The following is an 18,511-nucleotide window of genomic DNA, read 5'->3' on the forward strand; positions in this document are numbered from 1 at the left end:
TGTAATTTAGTTAGGCTAAGGACACTAGCGAAAGGCGGAACATCCTGCATTACAGCTGTTAGAGGATAATAACATCTGTTCGCCTTAACACACACTGTTACTGTTAACTTAACAGTCAGGCACTCAGCGGAGAGCCAGGCTCAGCGGCACGCTCTCTCTAATTGATGCTGAGAGTCCTTTCGAAAGTGCTGCCTATTTTTAGCGCTCGTATAACACTTTTTGAATGCACTCTTTTTGACAAGATGTATAAATATGAAGACACATAGAATCTATAACCAAAAATCGTACGTTCATTTAAAATGAAATTTGAATAGCATTTGTGTTGTCATATATTATTTTGGTTTTAAAAAATAATATTTTTTTAAGATTTTCTTTAAATGTCTTTGCCAACTCACGCGCATTTCTTATTTGAATTGCTGTTTATTGAGAAGTTACGCTCTTTTGCAGCCCTAGACAAGAATTGCTCCAATTAGAGTATTTAGAGAGTATTTAAATACTTAGCCATGTTTTTTTTTTTTTTATCAAATCAGCTGCTTTGAAATTTTGACTAGACTAATACCTCTTTATAATCAAATGAAATTTAGTATTTATTTACAAATTTCGTCAAATACATTTTATGTTTATATCTCTTTCATTGTTGTTTTTAAGCAATAAAGAGTAAATGTAACTGTTTATATGTAGATATGTGATAGTGGGAGGTAAATGCTCCTTTCTGCGCAAAAGCGCATTAAGAGCAGCGCATTCTTGAGATTCTCAGCGATAACAATCGCATTGAGACTAAACAACATTTATTTAGCTGCTCTATTTGCCTCACGTTTTTCGTTCATACGATTGAAGTACATTACAATATAAATGTAGCTCAATTCAAACTATTATTCAAATTATTACATATGATGGTTTTCAAAATATACGTTTTTATCGATAATAATTAATGTAAAATAATTTACATAAAATTAAAATGTTTTCTTACGATTTCCTTGCATTTAGCACCTAAGACTAGAATTAAACAAAAAAAAAATATAAAAAAAATATATATATATTGCAAGCATTATTTTAGCAACGAATATTTGCTCGAGGCAAACTAGACAAAGTAAAAATAACAATTAAATTCAAATTGCGCGATAAGTTGCAATGACATATCGATAGTAAGCAGCCATCAGCGAATATCGCTGCAATCGATTGTATCGGCCAAAGGCTTACAGCTCTATTCACTGCGAACGCGTTTCGAGCAATAGCAACAGCAACGACGACAGCGCCACAACAACACAACACAAATCAATTTTGTGTACAAGTGTGCAAAAATATTATAAAATAACTAATACGAAGACACGAAATAAGCCTTGGCTTAAAGCAACAGCCAAAATTTATAAAAGAAAAAGCAAATATTTTTTGTTATTGTTCGAGCTCTTTTTTTGTTATTGTGTGTTTGTAGTTGGCTGCACGGGCAGCAGCAGCAGCAGTAGAAAAACGCAGAAAAAAGTGAAATCGATTAAAAGCGCAATAGGCAGCAGCAGCAGCAGCAATAATAACAACAACAGCACTTGATGGAAAACAAATACAAATCCGTGGAGTAAAGTTAAAAGTAAAAGAAAATAAGAACGCAACAGAGATTTAATTTTAATGTCGCAGTAAATTTGTGTGCTAGCAAGAAGCAGCAGCAACAGCAAAAACCAACAACAACAACATACCAGCAGCAGCTGAGGCAGAAGCTGAATCGAAAACAGAAAACAAAAAACGAATACGAACAGCAAAGAACGTACGACGCAGACGTCGCAGCCAGCAGCCTCTCCGCTGTGTGCGTGTGTGTGCCTGTGAGTGGTGGTGAGCGTGGGTGCGAGCGAGGCAGCAGCAGCAATAGCAACAACAAAACAGAGCAGCAGCGACGACTGCGACGTCAACAGCAACAGTAGCGACGGCTGTTGTCGTTCTTTTTTTTTCGTAATTCATTTTGGTTTTTTTTGACACAATTCAAACAAACTCGGAGCTTTGCACTTGAAAGTTTGTTTCTAAGCTCGACTTTGTGTTTGCAGCTGCAGCGTGAGTGAGTGTATGTGCGTCTGCCTTTGTGTGGGCGTCAACAGTCGCTAGCAGTGGAGAGTTCAAAGAAGAACGCAAGACGCAGTTTGTTTGTTGCCAGCCAAAATATAAAAACTAAATCAAATTACTGTTGCTGCTGCTGCCGACTGTAACAACTACAACGAAACAACTTTAACAGCAAATAGCTCAAACACACAACAACAAAAACAACAGCAACAATAATAACAAAGCAAAGAAGACGAAAGCTACGCAGCAATAGAAACGACAACAGCTGAAAACATATGATTTTTGTTTGTGTTGCTTTTGTTTTTGTACGCTGTACTCAGCTTCTTCCACTGTGTCCTCAGTCGTAAGCAGCGAAAACACGAAAGAAAAAGTTGAGCAGCGGAACGTGCGGAACTGGAACGAGCAGGCTCGCATTGTTGTTGCTGCTGCTGCTGCTGTTGCTGCTGCTCCTATCCACCAATTCTCAACTGTTTCTTGACGTCGTAACAACAACGCCACCAGAAGCAGCAGCGTCAAGTGGTAAGTTTACTGTTGTTGTCGTTGTTTCTATTGTGTCTTTCTCTTCTATTTTTCATATCTTCTTTTTTTTTATTATTCTAATTTTTTTTTATTGTTTCATTATTGTTGACGCGCGAAATTAGCGAAGGAGAAAAACAAAAATTTGTATTGAAAAACAAATGTTATTTTTATGCAATTTTTTGTTGTTTATTGTTTATCTGTTGTTCGCTTTTCGAAACTCTTTCAAGTACACACAAATACACAGACGGGCATATGTGTGAGTGTATGTGTTTGCTTGTATACGTGTGGCCCACCTCTAAATTGTTACTAAAGGCATGCAAGCGACGTATGCGTGTATATTTTGCATATATATTTGCATTACTTGATTTCATAATGTTTTTGTCACATATGTATATCCGTTATATTCGTGTAAAAGCAGTGTTTTTTTTTTTATTTTTATTTTGCCTAAGTTCGCTGTGCTTTCAAAAAATATACACAAACATACGTATATACAATCGACACACTGATATACACGCAGATACGCACACACACATATATATACACATCCATATACTTATATGTATTTATATATGTATAAGCGAGCAGTGCGCGTTAGACAGACAACGGACAGCAGAGCGAAACGCAACCAAATGAAACAAACTGATAATGAAACACTTTGGCACATTGGTTAACAATGTATATATGTATAAATATATACATGTAAATATTGAATTTAATTAAATTTAAAAAAAAATCTTAATATTATCAACTGTAAAATACATTAAACTAAATATCATGGAAATAGTTAACTAAGTAATGATAGCTTGCATAGTTAGCAATCACTCATTTGATTAGAAATTTCACATAAAGTTGATTTATGTTATTCATTTAATAAATTAAACTGGTTTATTTATTCATAACATCAAACGCTAGCATATTTATATTATATACAAATTTCTATACATTGAAATCTGAGACGTATAAATATGTTGTTTACTTCTGCTTGCAATTTTCTTATGCATTTGTATCACTGTGCATGACGCTCTGCCAGTTGAAAGAGAGGCGATAAAAGAAAGAGCATAAAAACAACATTTCGTTGCAGCTGACCGTCGTGTATGTGTGTGTGTGTGTGTGTGTGTGTGTTTGTTTGTTGTTGTTACTTCATTTTGTTTTTGTTTTTCTTCTATTTGCTCTGATTCTTATTTTGATAATTGCCTTTTGGGCTGCAGGGGGCCTCTTTGTTTCCAAAAATTATTAGCAGCAGCCACTAAAAATAAAGCAATTGTACAAGATGAGAAAGGAGGAGAAGAGACAAGACAGCGAATGCATTGCTAATGACACAATCATTTTATTTCGTTTGCTTTTGATTTATATTTAACTTTTTTCACACAGTTCAGCGACCATTTTCGTAGCACTCTGTTAATTCATTTTGTTTATGAGTTTGTATGTTTTAATGTTTTTCGTTTTACTTTTTGTTGGTATACAAAATTGCAAAAGCATAAAGATGATGCTGGTACGCTCACTCTAACGCTTGCCTGCGCTTTCCCTTTCTCGTTCTAGCTTGCAGTTTCAGGTTCGAATTGTTTGAAATTTACCGCAAAATGTTTGCCAAATATTTTGTTGTGAGTGCGAATGTTTAGAAATGAAACGAAATCAGTGCAAAACAAGTGAATGAGTGAGTGAGGGGTGTAACAAGAATGAATTACAACAAATATGTAAGTTGGCAACAGCTTTCCATTGGTATTGGTGCGAAGAATACCCATGTATTAGTACAAAGCTCTTGAGCGCATTTCGTATTGTGCTTTCAGTGAATATTCGTGTCTTTCGTACGTGATTTGAAAAGCAATGAAAGCCACATTCTGAACAGAGGGGGGAGGAGGAATAGCAGGAGACGGGTGAATAATGAAAATACAATTTATCAAACAAAATTCCTAATTCAGCAATTTTTATAGATACACACATATGAAATGTGCAAAATTGTATACAAAAATCTTTTGTTGACCTGTTGCTATTTTCTCTCCCTCTCTCTCACACTCTCTCTCTCTCTTTACGTTTTCTTTGCCTTAATTAAGTTAATTAAATAAAAAATATAAATTATAATCAATTTCAATATGCGATTATAAGAAAACCATTCAATTTCTTGCACACTTCAAATTTATTAAAATTTTCTTCAATTATTCCTTTATGGATTAGTTCGTTGAGTTTCCTATGACGCATTCAAAAGCTCTCCTTCACATAATCAACTTCAAAATGCTTATTGTTCAATTAGTGTCCTGTCTCTCTTTCATTTACACGCACTCCCTCTCTATCTCCCCCCACTCTCGCTCTTCAACTTTGATAGCATTTCGTGCGCTTTTGAAATGCTGTATGCATGTACATATACATATTTATAGTAACACCTGTTCATAAATGCTTAGTATGTGTGTGCGTGTTTTTGTGTTGCGTTTTGTTGTGATTTTTCTTTGTCTACCAAAAACGCTTTGCGTGGATTTTGTCAAGTGGCTTTGGCAATGAACAGCATAAACAATAACACACACACAAGCATACGCAGACACATGAGCTTTTTACTGTGCATATTTATGTATGTATGTGTGTATTTGATTTTGCGTGCACAAAGAAATCGAACGAACGGAACCATTGGCTCAACTCGCTGAGTAGCTAGCTTATTAACATTGATACACCAATTTACACACACACAGACGCAGCCAGTTAGTGGCACACAAAGCAAAAAGCTCGCAGACAACGGTCGACATTGGTTGTTGCTTTTATTTTGCTGCCTATGTCAAAACAAAGACAAAGTGCGTTGCGTTCTATGAGCGGGTGGCTGGCTACGCTGAGTCGTGGCGAGAGGTAACTGTTGCTCTTGAATGCAGCTATACACATACCTATGCATATCCCCCACAGCTGCCTCTGTGTGTGTGTGTGTGTGTGTGACATTGCTTTTAGTTGGCATTGCCATTGCTATTGCTATTGTTGTCGCTGATGCGCGTGTGCGCAAGTCAATTAAGGAATGCAACGTTTAGTGCCCAGTGCGCTAGTCTCTCCCTCCTTCTTCACTCTCGCTCTCCCGCTCTCTCTTCCAGCTACTTAAAACACAAAGAGCCACAACACACATATTTAAACTCAAATCAACTTTGCAATGCGTCATGCGCTTTGTAAAAATAGTTTTTCGTTTAACTTTAACCCATACTGTTGTGCGCAATTGTATATCCATTTCAATATCATTCGCTGCATACCCTATAAAATGGGCAGTGTTTGTATGTGTGTGTGTGTGAGCTTAACCTGTTCTAAAAACTGGTTAATTAATTTATTTTAATCAATATGAATTAAATGTATTGTTGTTTTTATATAACAGTAAATATTTCCAGTTAACAAAAAAGAAACAAAAGAGCAATAAATAAATAGCATTGCAAATAAGGTATCTTTAATTCGAGCACGTATTACATTATGTTCGACATCAATTAAATTATTTATTGAATTGCTGGAAATTTCATTACTGGGTCGCAGCTTACACATCTACATATGTACATGTGTGTGTGTATGTATGTAAGTGTATTTAATAGCTATGTGCATATATTATTTCACAATGTTGATCTTTGGCTTGTGGGATTGGCTCTCATACACTACACTTTTTCATATTTATATACCTACATATATATACATACGTCATATTAGCTTATCAAACAATATTTACATACATACACTCTATACATTATATATGTACATATGTATGTACGTACCCCACAGTGTCAGCACTCTGTATATCAAACGCAATTAATACACGTGTGCATCTAAATGGGTTAAATGACTTGCCATGGAATATTTTGTTCGTAACCAAGAACAAAATAACGACTTTATCGGCACGATAAGCTCTAGCAAAGCGATAAGTAAATCACTTCTGAACTGACAACAACAATTTGGCAAATTGTTTACAAATTTTCAAGAAAGCACATATAACCTTTTGCCTATTAAATAGAAAAAAATAAAATAACAATAGAAACAAAAACAAAAATCATCTGTGTGTGACAAACATGCACTTGGCCTGCATATGGGTTAATGGATACTGTTGCTATTTGGGTATTCGCTTCGGACAGCTGTTGCTCGCTGCGTCTCGCTCGCACCGCAAGCTTGGCTTGGCTTTGCGTTTTCGTGTGCCGTTGCTATTGCCGTTTGCTTTTGCTATTGCTTTGTGCTTGTTTCGTTTCTTTTGGTTCCGCTGTTTCTGCTGCTGCTGCTGTGGTCTGATGTTGATAACTACGGCTTGCTTAACGTGCATATGTACTTATGTGTATGTATGTGTGTGTTCATGACACACATATGTACATATATGTATATTACAGCAATAACAACAGCGTAGCACGTTGCAAAAATTTGTTTACGAATTTGCTTGGATTGGCGTTTCTTTATTTAAAGTTGCATTTCATTTATTTATTTATTTATTAGTTTGTTACCTGCACTAGCTGCCATTGACGTTGTTTATTAAAATTAATACATGTGTTCAATTTCATGGCGTTCACTGTAGCCATATATTGGTTTCATTGCACTTAATTTACGCCCCATGGAATTGCTGTCGCCCCCCTGGCATGTGTGTGTGTGTATGCGAGGCAAAAATAAAAAGTTGAAAGAAAAAAGAAACACGTAATGCGCTAATAAAACTTAAAAGGGCTGCGGGGAATGGTGGGTGTGGGTGCTGGGCGTTGGGTGAGAGATGAGGAATGGGGGAGAGCATGGCACACGAGTGTGCAAAGATTAAAAGCGTTTGATTGAGACAAAGCAAAAGCCATATGTACGCAACGAAATGGAATTGAAATATCGGCGAGAGCGATACAAAAACACGAAACGAACGAGAGAGCAAGTGTGTGTGTGTGTGTGTGTGTGTGTGTGTGTGTGTGTGTGTGTGTGTGTGTGCGAGCTGCATTTAGCAAAGTGTGCCAGAGAGAGATGGAGAGTAGCGCTTGCAGTTTGTTTATTTATTTATTTATTTCTCTTTTTTTTGCTTTCTACTTTGCAGTTGACAACAGCTGAGCAGCAACACATACACAGAGACGTGAGCAGAGGCCGCAGCGGCAGCGCAGTCAGCAGACAGGCATATAGACAGACAGCCTGTCTCCGTCTCCGTCACCCATCATCATCGTCATCATCATCATCATCACTATCCTCCAGCTAAGCGAGCGAGCGAGCGACAACGACGCTCTCTCTCTACACTCACGCTCTCGCTTTGATTGAACCAAACAGCTGAGACGGGCGACAGCCGTCGCACACACACCACAACACAGACAATGTCCGCGGATTCGCCGCGCCGCCATCACAGCCATCACCTACATCATCATGCTGCAGGCGGCGGCGGAGGTGGAGGCGGCGGCAGCGGCAACATTGGACTGCGAGGAGGCATGTCCATGCCGGCCGTGGTGCCGCCACAAACAGTCAGCGATCGCTCGATCCTGGACTCGGCCATTGGGTTCATTAACGATGTCACCTTGGTCCATCAGCCGGTGCAGGATCCCAAGGACACAATCACCTGGGCCCGCTTCGAGACGAGCGCTGATGTGAGCGATCCTCGCTTCGGCGACGACTGGGAGCTGGAGGGCAATGCAGCACCACCGCTCCTACTCATTCTCGGCTACGGCCTGGGCGTCCAGGTGTGGGCCATACCTGCCAACGGTGAGGCCGTGGAGGTGTTATCCTGGCGCCATGGCGTCGTCACCGCCCTGCGCGTGCTGCCCACACCGCTGACAGCTGCCACCGGTCTGGATGACAACGGGCGGGCCGACGAGCCCGTGGATGCATTTGCCGACAAGCGACCCTTGCTGGCCTTCGTCGATGGCGGCAGCGCTGCTGCCAACACTATGCTATCTGGTGGCCAATTCTCGGGCGGAGCTGGTGGCAGTGGCTCCTCGGGAATGTCGGGCGGCGGCATGGGCAATCCCTCGCACGCCGGCGCCTCCCACTTCAGTGCCGTCAACTTTGTCTCCCTGAAAACGGGCGTCCAGGTGAAGACCATCAAATTCAAGAATCCCGTGCTGGACATTCAGGCCAATCGCTCAGCGGTCGTCATAAGCTTCCACGAGCGTCTGGCGGTGTTCGATGCGCGCACTCTGGAGGATCGCCTCACTATAACCACCTGCTTTCCCAGTCCGGGGTAAGTGAAAACTATTTTCATGCAAGAATCTCTAAGCTTATGCTCGCTCTCTCCCTCTCTCTCTCTCTCTCTCTCTCTCTCTTGCTCTCCTCTAGTATCAATCCCAATCCCATTGCGCTCGGTCCACGCTGGCTAGCGTATGCGGAGCACAAGTTGCTCCACTCCAAGCGCAGCGGCGGCGGCTGCGATGGCGAGGGCGTCCCCAGCTATACGGCGACGGTGCTGAATGCGGCCAAGTCCTTTGGCAAGGGGCTGCGGGAGCTGGGCGAACAGGTGGCCGCCGGCTTGACCGGCACCAGTGCCGGCAGTGGCAACAGCTCCAAGAGCAGCAGCTTCGACTCGGCCAGCGGCGGCGCCGATGGCAAGCAGTCGGGCGTGGTGACCATTATCGATGTGAAGGTAAAGTGCGAGACAAGACAGACACAGTTCATAGATCCTCTGACCATCTGCTTTTCGCTCTTGCAGCATCCCATCAAGGACTACAGCCCGACGACGGGCACGCCGCTCGGCTCGATGAGCGATCCAATTATTGCCCACTTTGTGGCGCACAGCGAGGCGCTGGTTGCCATGGAATTCGATAGCTCTGGCATGCTGTTGCTAACAGCGGATCGTCGAGGTCACGATTTCCATGTCTTTCGCATCCAGCCCCATCCGGTGGGCTCCAGTCTGGCGGCAGTGCATCATCTGTATGTGCTGCATCGCGGCGACACGAGCGCCAAGGTGCAGCATATTGCCTTCTCGCTGGACTCCCGCTGGGCGGCCGTCTCCACGCTGCGCGGCACCACCCATGTCTTCCCCATAACGCCATACGGCGGCGCCATGGGCGTACGCACCCACACCTCGTTGCATGTGGTCAACAAGCTGTCGCGTTTCCATCGCAGCGCCGGCCTGGGCGCCGACGGGCGCTCCAGCTCGCCCATCTCCCACTCGGAGAGCACCACGTTTGTGCAGTCGCTGCAGCCGTATCACAATCCCACATTGCCGCCCTTTCCACGACCCACGGTGGTTCAGCCGCTGGCGCAGCTGCGTCAGCCATTTGTGCTCGGCTCGCCGCCAGGCAGCGCGACCATGGGCGGCGGTTCGGGCATGGGTGGCGGCGGCTTGGGCGGCGGTGGCGGCGGCTCTGGCATCGGCGGCAGCAGTGGCGGCGGCGTCAGCTCCCATCAGCGTCAACGCCTGTCCTCGCTGTCGGATGACTGCGGCAAGCCGCTGAGCGTCTGTGCCACCTTTGCCAAGTCGCGCTCCTGGCTGCTGGAGCCGCCAACGGCGACGCGCGAGGCACCGCATCGAGTCCAGCGCAAGGCCGTCGATTCGCTATTCGTGATGGCCGGCCACGGAGCGCTCATACAGTACGATCTGGACACGAAGTTAGCCTCAAGTGAGTGATACTCCATGGGAGAAGATATCGAGAATTTGGATTAGCTAAAACTTGCATTCCTTTTTGCAGATGTTGCCAAAGAGAAGATATGTGATGATACGCCCATTGAGCTGGAGGTGGAGGCCAAGGCGCAGTGGAATCTGGGCCGACGCAAGGATGGATCTCATGAAATTATACCACCGCTAGCGCTGGACAATTGGCTGATCAAGGATCGCCATGCCAGCCTCCTCATGGACAGCGCCCATCATTTCGATGAGGCCGACGAGCGGCCCGAGAGCTGGTTGGCTCAAGTCGAAATTATCACCCATGCGGGGCCCCATCGCCGGCTCTGGATGGGGCCGCAGTTCGTATTCAAGAACTACAATACGCCCAGCGGGTAAGAGACGGACGGGACACCTACATATACATAGATAGATATACATAGATAGATAAACTAGAATAGTCTTATTAATCTCTCTTTTTAATCTCGTGCAGCTCCAATTTGAATCACGTGGATGCGGAGGCTGTGGAAATAGGCGTTACCAAGACGACAACCACAACGCTGCCCTCGACATCAGCGGGCTGTGGTGCGTCGGGCGGTGGTGCCATCATTGCCGCCGTCGAGCGTTCCAGTCCATTGAATATGCCGCTAAACGTTGCTGGCGGTGCGATGGGCGGAGCCAGTGTGGGCAGCACCGCACGTGCCGGAGTGCCGGTGCTCATTGAGTCCGGTTCATACAGTAAGTGCTTGAAATACCTGAAGCGAGCGAATAGGGAAAATAACTCGAAATCTTCATCATTTATAAATGCGCCGCTGCAGGCAGCATTGAGCAGAGCCCCAAGCTGATGGATCGCTTTCGACATGGACACTTGGACTCCGACTATGGACACGGCGATATGCGTCTGAAGGAGGATCTGGCCGATGCCATGCGCGAGTCGCCCTCAACGATGGCAGCGCGTCGCGATACCGGTAAGTCTATATAGTAAAAGCAAACTCAGATATTGTGATATACCGATATACATATATATGTATGCTTAAACTGTGCTATCAAGTATATGTACAGTCGAGTCTCGATAACTCAAAAATCGCGATAAATCGACAAAAAATTCTATACTCTTGAAAGAAAAATGTTCTCAATAATTTTCGATAAATTGAATTTCTGTAGAAATCGAAAAAAAAAAACTGATCTTGCTATTACGAATTATCGGGATTCTAAACTATATACATACATATATATTTATATAGAGAGTTAGTGCTCAAATGTGATTGTAAAGATTTCTGTCTTAAGATATCATTCATATATGTAATGAACTATCGAATATATGTATATCACATTTGAGCACTGCACTAAATCGATTACAGTTATCGTTATCGTTTATCGTTAGCTAAGCTTTACCTGTTTCTCAAGTTTTGCCTTTGAGCTAAATTCATTTATTGAATGTTTTGACTATTAATATTATTATCAATTTTATGGTTATTATTATTATTATTGTTCTGGTTATTATTGTGATTATTCATTTTTTGAACGCTTTATGAGAAATGTAAATTTTACAATTGGCAAATTTCTGAATTGAAGCAAACGTAAAAAAAAAAAAAAAAAACACCACGAAATTGGCATTGGTTTCTCCTTCTATTTTTTTCTCTTCTAATTTTGCTGTTGTTTAGTTGTGATTGCCTTTCTATATATACACAGATATACCCCCACATATAGTATATATAGATATATCCCAATTAATGCTACCCGATCAGTCCTATAACCTAATCATATATCATTCTGCTCATCATATCATTCAATCCACATGTGTGCGTGTGTGTGTATGTGTGTGTGTATCCCAAAATCCATAAAGCTATACGCTACAGTGAGCACTCGCTAAGGAAAACTTTTGTAAATTAAAATATTAATTGGATTAGACAATTTTTTTTGTATTTAAAATAATTTTTTACAAAATTTAATTTTAAATTAAATTATCTGCTATACTTATATTTTTTCTGGTGTTTTGCGCAGCTATGGTCACCCTTAAAATTTTGCTTTCAACATTTGCCATTATTATAGACAAAAGAAGAGAAAAAAAAACCTGTTTACATTTTAATAATATAAACTTAATTTAAGCTAATCAAAATTGAAAATTTGTCAACTTTTGCAGACACACACAAACACATACACAAGCACACATACACACAAACACAAGCACACATACACACAGCAATTGGCTTCTATACTATATCTACCAATACACTCTATTTTGCACTATTTCTCTCCGGATTACTTTTCTGTTGTTTAGGACTCTCATTGCCAGAGCCCACTGTAAACTAACGAATGAGAAAGGGAGAGAGAGAAAGAGAGAGAGATAGAGAAAGACACCAACACACAATTGTGCTTCTCTTTCAGCAAGAACTCTATCGTATATCCCGCAGTTCCCCCTTTAAAATGAATATTTCAACAGCAATTGCATATATAAGGATGATATGTGGATATGTATGGATATATATACACATATATCTACCTATATCTATTTAATCTCTATATGCAATTGTGTTCATTAAATCGGTAGTGTACTGTAAAAAAAAAAAAAAAAAAAAAAAAAAAAAAAAAATTATATATTTATTCCTATAAATTAAATTATAATTAAAAATTATTCTGCGTTTGCTGCTTCTTCTTCTGCTTCTACATCATCGTGGTCTGTTTCTTCTTCTTCTTCTACTTCTACTACTTGAACTACTTCTCCTGCTTTTCAAGCGTTCCACTTGTTTGGGCTTTTTTTCCCTGAATTTCTAACTTTTTGCTTTTGGAAATGAAACGAAAATTTTAAACAACGCGTGCGAGTGAGAGAGAAAGAGTGTTAGAGACAGAGAGAGAGAGAGAGAGAGAGAGAGAGTTGGAGAGCAAAAGTGTGAAGGAGAGAAAGAGACAGAGAACAGTTGAGAAGAAAGAGCACATGAAAGAATTTTAAAAAATTTTATAAATAAATATTAATAACTAAAATTAAAATTCTCAAATTAAACAAAAAAAGCCAAAGCCATTTAATTTCGTTTAACAAATCAAAAAAAAAAAATCCTTTAAAAAAATTAAAAAGTTTGCAAGCCAAAAAATTAATTTAAAAACAAGTTTTTATTTTTATTTCTATAAATATATATAAAATATTTTGTATATATATTTAAATATATATTATTAATTTACGTTTCCATACGCTTAAAAAAACTCACTGCATTCAAAATAAAAAATAAAAAACACTAGTAAAAACAGTTGCAAAAATATATATAAAAAACTAAAATTCCGTAGCAAAACATTTTGTTCACTAAAAAAAAAAACAAAAATTGTTTTTACCATTTGCATTTAGCTTAAAGCGTTCTTTTTTATGCCGTTTGCATCTTCTAGTTCAAGTTTTCTTGTTTTTTGTTTTTTTTTCTTCTATAATTTTTTTTTTAACACGTAAAGCTTACTAAAAACAAGAGCCAAAAATAAAATCGAAAATATATAAAAACAAAATTTTACGAAAATTCAAAGAAAATATAGAAAAAATTTTGGCCTTTGGCTTTTTGGCAAAAATGCGCTTTTCTCATAATTTGTTTTCTCTTCTTCTCTTCTCTTCTCTGTTCTGTGCGCTGTCCGTAAACGTCGTCGCGTTCCTTTGCCCAGATGTTGCAGCTCTCGAGTCAGCAACTGTTGCAGCCGCAAGTGCCGCAGCAACAACTGCAGCAGCAGCAGCAGCAGACAATGCCTGCTACTATGACGCCCTGGCCGAGCACGAGGCTGACGAGGAGGAGTCGGCGCAGGAGTTGCCGCACAGTGCGGCAACCATCTCGGCGCTGGCCAGCGTCTTGCCCAACATTTGCAGCTACGAGCTGAGCGCCAAGCCGGGCCATGCCGCAGCAGCAGCAGCAGCAGCAGCAGCAGCGGCAGCGGCAGCGCCGCCGCGCATTGAGAAAATCGTGAATCCCTTGGGCACCGTCACGGACGTCCATGCGGGCATCAGCGGTGAGCTGCAGACAGACATGCTGGACGAGGTGGTGGGTCAGCTGGCGGCGGAGGATTGCGTCATCCATGAGAATTGCGACGAGGCGCTCTTTCGGCCCGTCGTGGCCATCTTCTGTGACGAGCTGGCCGAGCAGCGGCGGCACGAGGAGCAGCTGCAGCGCGAGCAGCGGGAGCTGAAGACGGCAGGACGGGCCGGTGGGCCGGGCGTCATGGGCGAGGGACAGCCGCCGGTGGTGCTGGCCAATAAGCTGATTGTGCCGGTGATAGCCAAGGAAATGGACGAGGTTATCACGCAGAAGGAGAAGAAGCAGAAATCGCTAAAATCTCAGGCGGCGGCCGAGGATGCGGCGCAGGCGCAGCGATTCGCTGAGCTCTCCCATCTCAATAAGCCAGCCAAGGGCAACAACAACAACAGCAACAACAGCAATAATAATAACAAAACGACAACTGCCAAAGCAACTGCAACTGCGACTACAGCAGCAGCAGCAACAACAACAACAACAACAACTGCCATCAGCGAGGATGAGCAGCAGCTCGAGGACGAGCTGCAGACATCGATAAGCTCGACGCTGTCCCTAAAAACAAATCAACCAAGCAACAAAAAGTCCAAAGCGGCCAAGCACAAGGCTAACAGAGCAGCAGCACAACAACAGCAACAACAACAACAACAACAACAGAGCAACAAGAAAGACAAAAAGCAGGCCGAGCAGGAGACAGAGCGTAGACAGCTGGAGAAGGAGCAGGAGGCAAGGGAGGCAAGGGAGGCAAAGGAGGCGCAGGAGGCGGAGCTAAAGAGACAAGCGCAGCAGGAGCTAAAGGCAAAGCAAGAGCCGGAACAGAAAGAGGAACAGGAGCAGGAGAAGGAGGAACAGTTGCAGCAGCAACAACACCAAAAGGACACAGAGCAAGCTGAACAGGAATTGGACTATGCCGATGGGCTGCTGGCCAAGCGTGCCTCAATAGCCGCCGTAATGGTAAGCAGTGCCAGTGCACAAGGACTCAATCTGCATGTGGAAACAGAGCAGAAGGCGGAGGAGCAAGAGGAGCAGGAAGAGGCCGAAGTAGAGACAAAGCCCGCCAAGCCGGAGCTAACGAAGCAGGCCAAGAGCAAAGCTGGCAGGAGCAAGGATAAGGACATGGACAAGGACAAGGAGAACGTTAGCTATCAGGTGAAGGTGCTGGAGCTGATGCCGGCGGAGTCAGGCAGCGCCTGGAGAACTCTCGAAAAACAACAACAGACACAAGAAACACAAACAACAACAACAACAACACAAACGGCAACGACAACAGCAACGGCCAGCGATGCAGATTTTCCGAGCCTCAGCGGGAAGCGGCAGACGGAGAAACTGCTGCCAGGACTGCTGACGCCGCTGCAGGAGCCGCCGAGTCGTTTCGATGACTTTTTGCTGAGCGCGCTGCAGCCGCTGGAGGCGCTGCCGCCGCTGCCGGCACTGGAGCCGTTGCAAGGGCTCGGAGACGACGAGCCGGAGGTGGAGGAGGAGGCGAATGAGGATGAGGCAACTGCAGCCAAAGCAGCAGGAGCTGGAGCTGGAGCTGGAGCTGAGCGTAGTCTCATCAACTTTGAGAGTCCGCTGCAGGAGAGCGCTGGAGCAGTGCCGCGTAAAATAACACCGCCGCCACGTGGCTTCACCGAGCAGAATCTGATCCTGGCGCTCTGCGGCTCGCTGCACTACGAGAATGAGTACGCGGAGCTGCAGCTGCTGGCGGGCAAGGAGCAGCTGGCGAGTGCAGCGATGCACAAGTCCGTCTGCAGCACGAACAGCTCGTCGGGGTCCGAGGAGCTGCTGCTCATGGAGGAGCCCAAGAAGCTGAGCAAGAAGCACAAGCGCGCCAAGCAGCAGCAAAAGGAGCAGCTGCAGCTGCAGCAATCGGCCGTGGCAGCGGACGATGAGGAGCTGCGTCCATTGATTAGCATCAGCATGTGTGAATCCCAGCATCAGCATCAGCAGCAGTTGCTCAGTGCCGAGGCTGATGCTGAAGACGATGACAATGATAATGATGACGATGACAATGACAATGACAATGACAATGACAATGACAATGACAATGATGATGTGGATGAGGACGATGATGATGATGATGACGATGTTGGTGCTGGTGCCACACTGCCAGAAGATCTGCTGCACTTTGGCAGCAGCGCAACGGCACCCCACTCGGGCACCACCACGGACAGCGAGGGTCCTGTGCCGACGACCACGTCGGACGACAACATCCTCTATGCCAGCAGCTTGACCGCATCCTCGTCGCATGCCAAGCTGAAGACCAAGAAGCTGGAGCATAAAATCAATTTGATTGCCGCCATCGAGGCGGCCACATCGTCGTCCACCTCATCGGCGGAGGAGAGCAGCGCCGAGACGGCAGCAACGGCGACGGCAACAACAACGGCAGCAGCGGCAGCAACAGTTGCCACAACTGCGGCAGCAGCAACAACAGTTGCAACGGCAGCGGCCAGCGGTGCGGCTGCGGCTGCGGCGGCGGCTGCTGGCAGCACAGCGGCACATTTGGCCGCACTGGCAACGCCGGCTGCGGCAGCCAGCGGCGGCAGCGCTGCACTGGGCTTGGGCGTGGGCGTGGCACAGGTCACGGGCCAGCCGAGTGCCACAAAGAAGAAGACGAAACGTCGCAAGAGATAAGAATTAGCAATATGTTTGTTGTGCGTGTTCAGTTTCGTGGTGCTCTGGCATTTGTACGCCAGTCCGGCAACGCCACACGCGGTCAGACAACAGCCACAGCCGCAGTCGCAGGTGCCGTCGACGCAGCAACAGCAGCAGCAGCAGCAGCAATACCAACAGCAGCAGCAGCAGCAGAAACAACAACAGCAGCACCAGGCGCAGCAGCTGATGTCGCTGCCGGCAGAGCAGCAAACGTTGCTGCCGCGCATCATCAAATAGCGCAACAAACATTCGCGTTACACACACACAGACACACACACACATATACACACGCTCCTTGCACTTACGCCCACCCCAAGCCCAACCGTCTTAGAGCCTAAGTAAATAGCAAAAACCGCACACAACTCTCTCTCTCTCTCTCTCTCTCTTCCCCCTCACTCTCTCTACTACTACTACTACACACTCACACATATATGCATATATATGTATTGTAGCCCAATAATTAAGTGTGCAAAAATTCTAAAAAAAAAAAATAATTATATAAAAAATCTAAAACTACACAAAAAAAAACTATGTGATTATTGACAACAGCAAAAAAACGCGTTTGTAGCAATTTGTTTAAATTTACAAAAACAAAAAAAAAATCAACAAAACAAAACAAAAACGACAAAAAAATGTATGCTAACCATTTTTAAGTGCAAAAGTTATATTATTAGTTAATAAAAAAACTCAACATCTATATATACATATATATACATAAATAAATAAATATGTAAGAAAATTATGCAAAAATGAAAAAAAAAAAAAAAAATCAAAAAACCAAAACAAAACTCAAAAAGCTCTAATTTTACTGATGTAAATACAAAGAAATATTTGGCAAGAGAATCGCAATTTGTATAAAAAGAAATCGTTTGCTCACACACACACCCCCACACACACAAACCACATTTAACTGCTAGCAATCCAGCTTAAAATAGAACATGAAAAAAGCAATAATAACCACACTGTCCAAAGCCACAATCTCTGTAAATGCTAAACGCAGAGCTGCGCGCTGAACTCGATTTCTTTTGTAGATCTGATCCTTGAGAGCTGCGCATTTGCGCTCTCTTGAATGCGACGCAGCGCTGCGTTGCTCTCTTGAATGCAGCCGCAATTTTCAGCTGCGCTGTTCACTTCAATTCAACTGAGAGCGTTAAAAGCTTCGCTGCGTCAATGCAATACTCTCTCTTTTTTTGAGTGAGCAGAGCTTACGGTTTTTTAAGCTGCGCTGCTCTCTTCGAGCGTACAGAGTTAAGTTTTGCCTTCGTTAAGTTTTTATAACAACAGCCAACAATAACAATAAAACACAAAACTGCAAAGAAACAAAATCCTCCCAAACAAAAAACTTTCAAAAAAAATTTAAAATTAAAAAAAAAAAAACTCAACTGGTTTTTTGGCGCTTTGCTTAAATTATAAATATATATTTTAAAAATATTATTTTGTATTTAATATAATTTTCTTCTGTTTATTTATTTGAATTGCAAAGAAAAAACCTAAAAAATAAATAGAACTTATATATATTTTTTTATTTTAGTATTTTTCATATAAGAATTTTTTTTTATTTTTAATTGTAAATTCAAACATTTCGGCAAAGCTTTTGAACCAATGTAAAAAGGAAATATAAAAGAACAACAACAACAAAAATAGTTTTCTGTATATATAGCTTGCAGTATTTATGATTTTTTTTTTTTTTTTAACTGATGGAAAAGAAGCAGAAAAAACATTGAGAAAACGAAAAACAAAAAGCAACTATAAATTAATTAAATTAAATATGTATAATTAAATAAATGCAATTTTAGTTAAAACTACCATACAAAGTTTTTGT

The 18,511-nt window shown here is 42.8% G+C and overlaps 1 protein-coding gene across 1 annotated transcript; it reads left to right on the forward strand.

Annotated features, from left to right (window-relative positions):
* The first annotated feature begins 1,187 nt into the window (after window positions 1-1,187).
* rudhira (breast carcinoma-amplified sequence 3 protein rudhira) lies at window positions 1,188-18,206 on the forward strand. Its single transcript, XM_089474863.1, has 8 exons — window positions 1,188-2,562; window positions 7,553-8,680; window positions 8,776-9,079; window positions 9,146-10,058; window positions 10,128-10,434; window positions 10,533-10,777; window positions 10,858-11,007; window positions 13,676-18,206. The coding sequence occupies exons 2-8, from the start codon at window positions 7,821-7,823 to the stop codon at window positions 16,666-16,668; spliced, it is 5,772 nt and encodes a 1,923-aa protein (XP_089330989.1). The 5' UTR covers window positions 1,188-2,562; window positions 7,553-7,820; the 3' UTR covers window positions 16,669-18,206.
* The last annotated feature ends 305 nt before the right edge of the window (window positions 18,207-18,511 follow it).

Source organism: Drosophila arizonae, chromosome X, assembly GCF_054131065.1.
Source record: "Drosophila arizonae isolate 15081-1271.41 chromosome X, UAZ_ARI_1.0, whole genome shotgun sequence".
NCBI classification, from domain to species: Eukaryota; Metazoa; Arthropoda; class Insecta; order Diptera; family Drosophilidae; genus Drosophila; species Drosophila arizonae.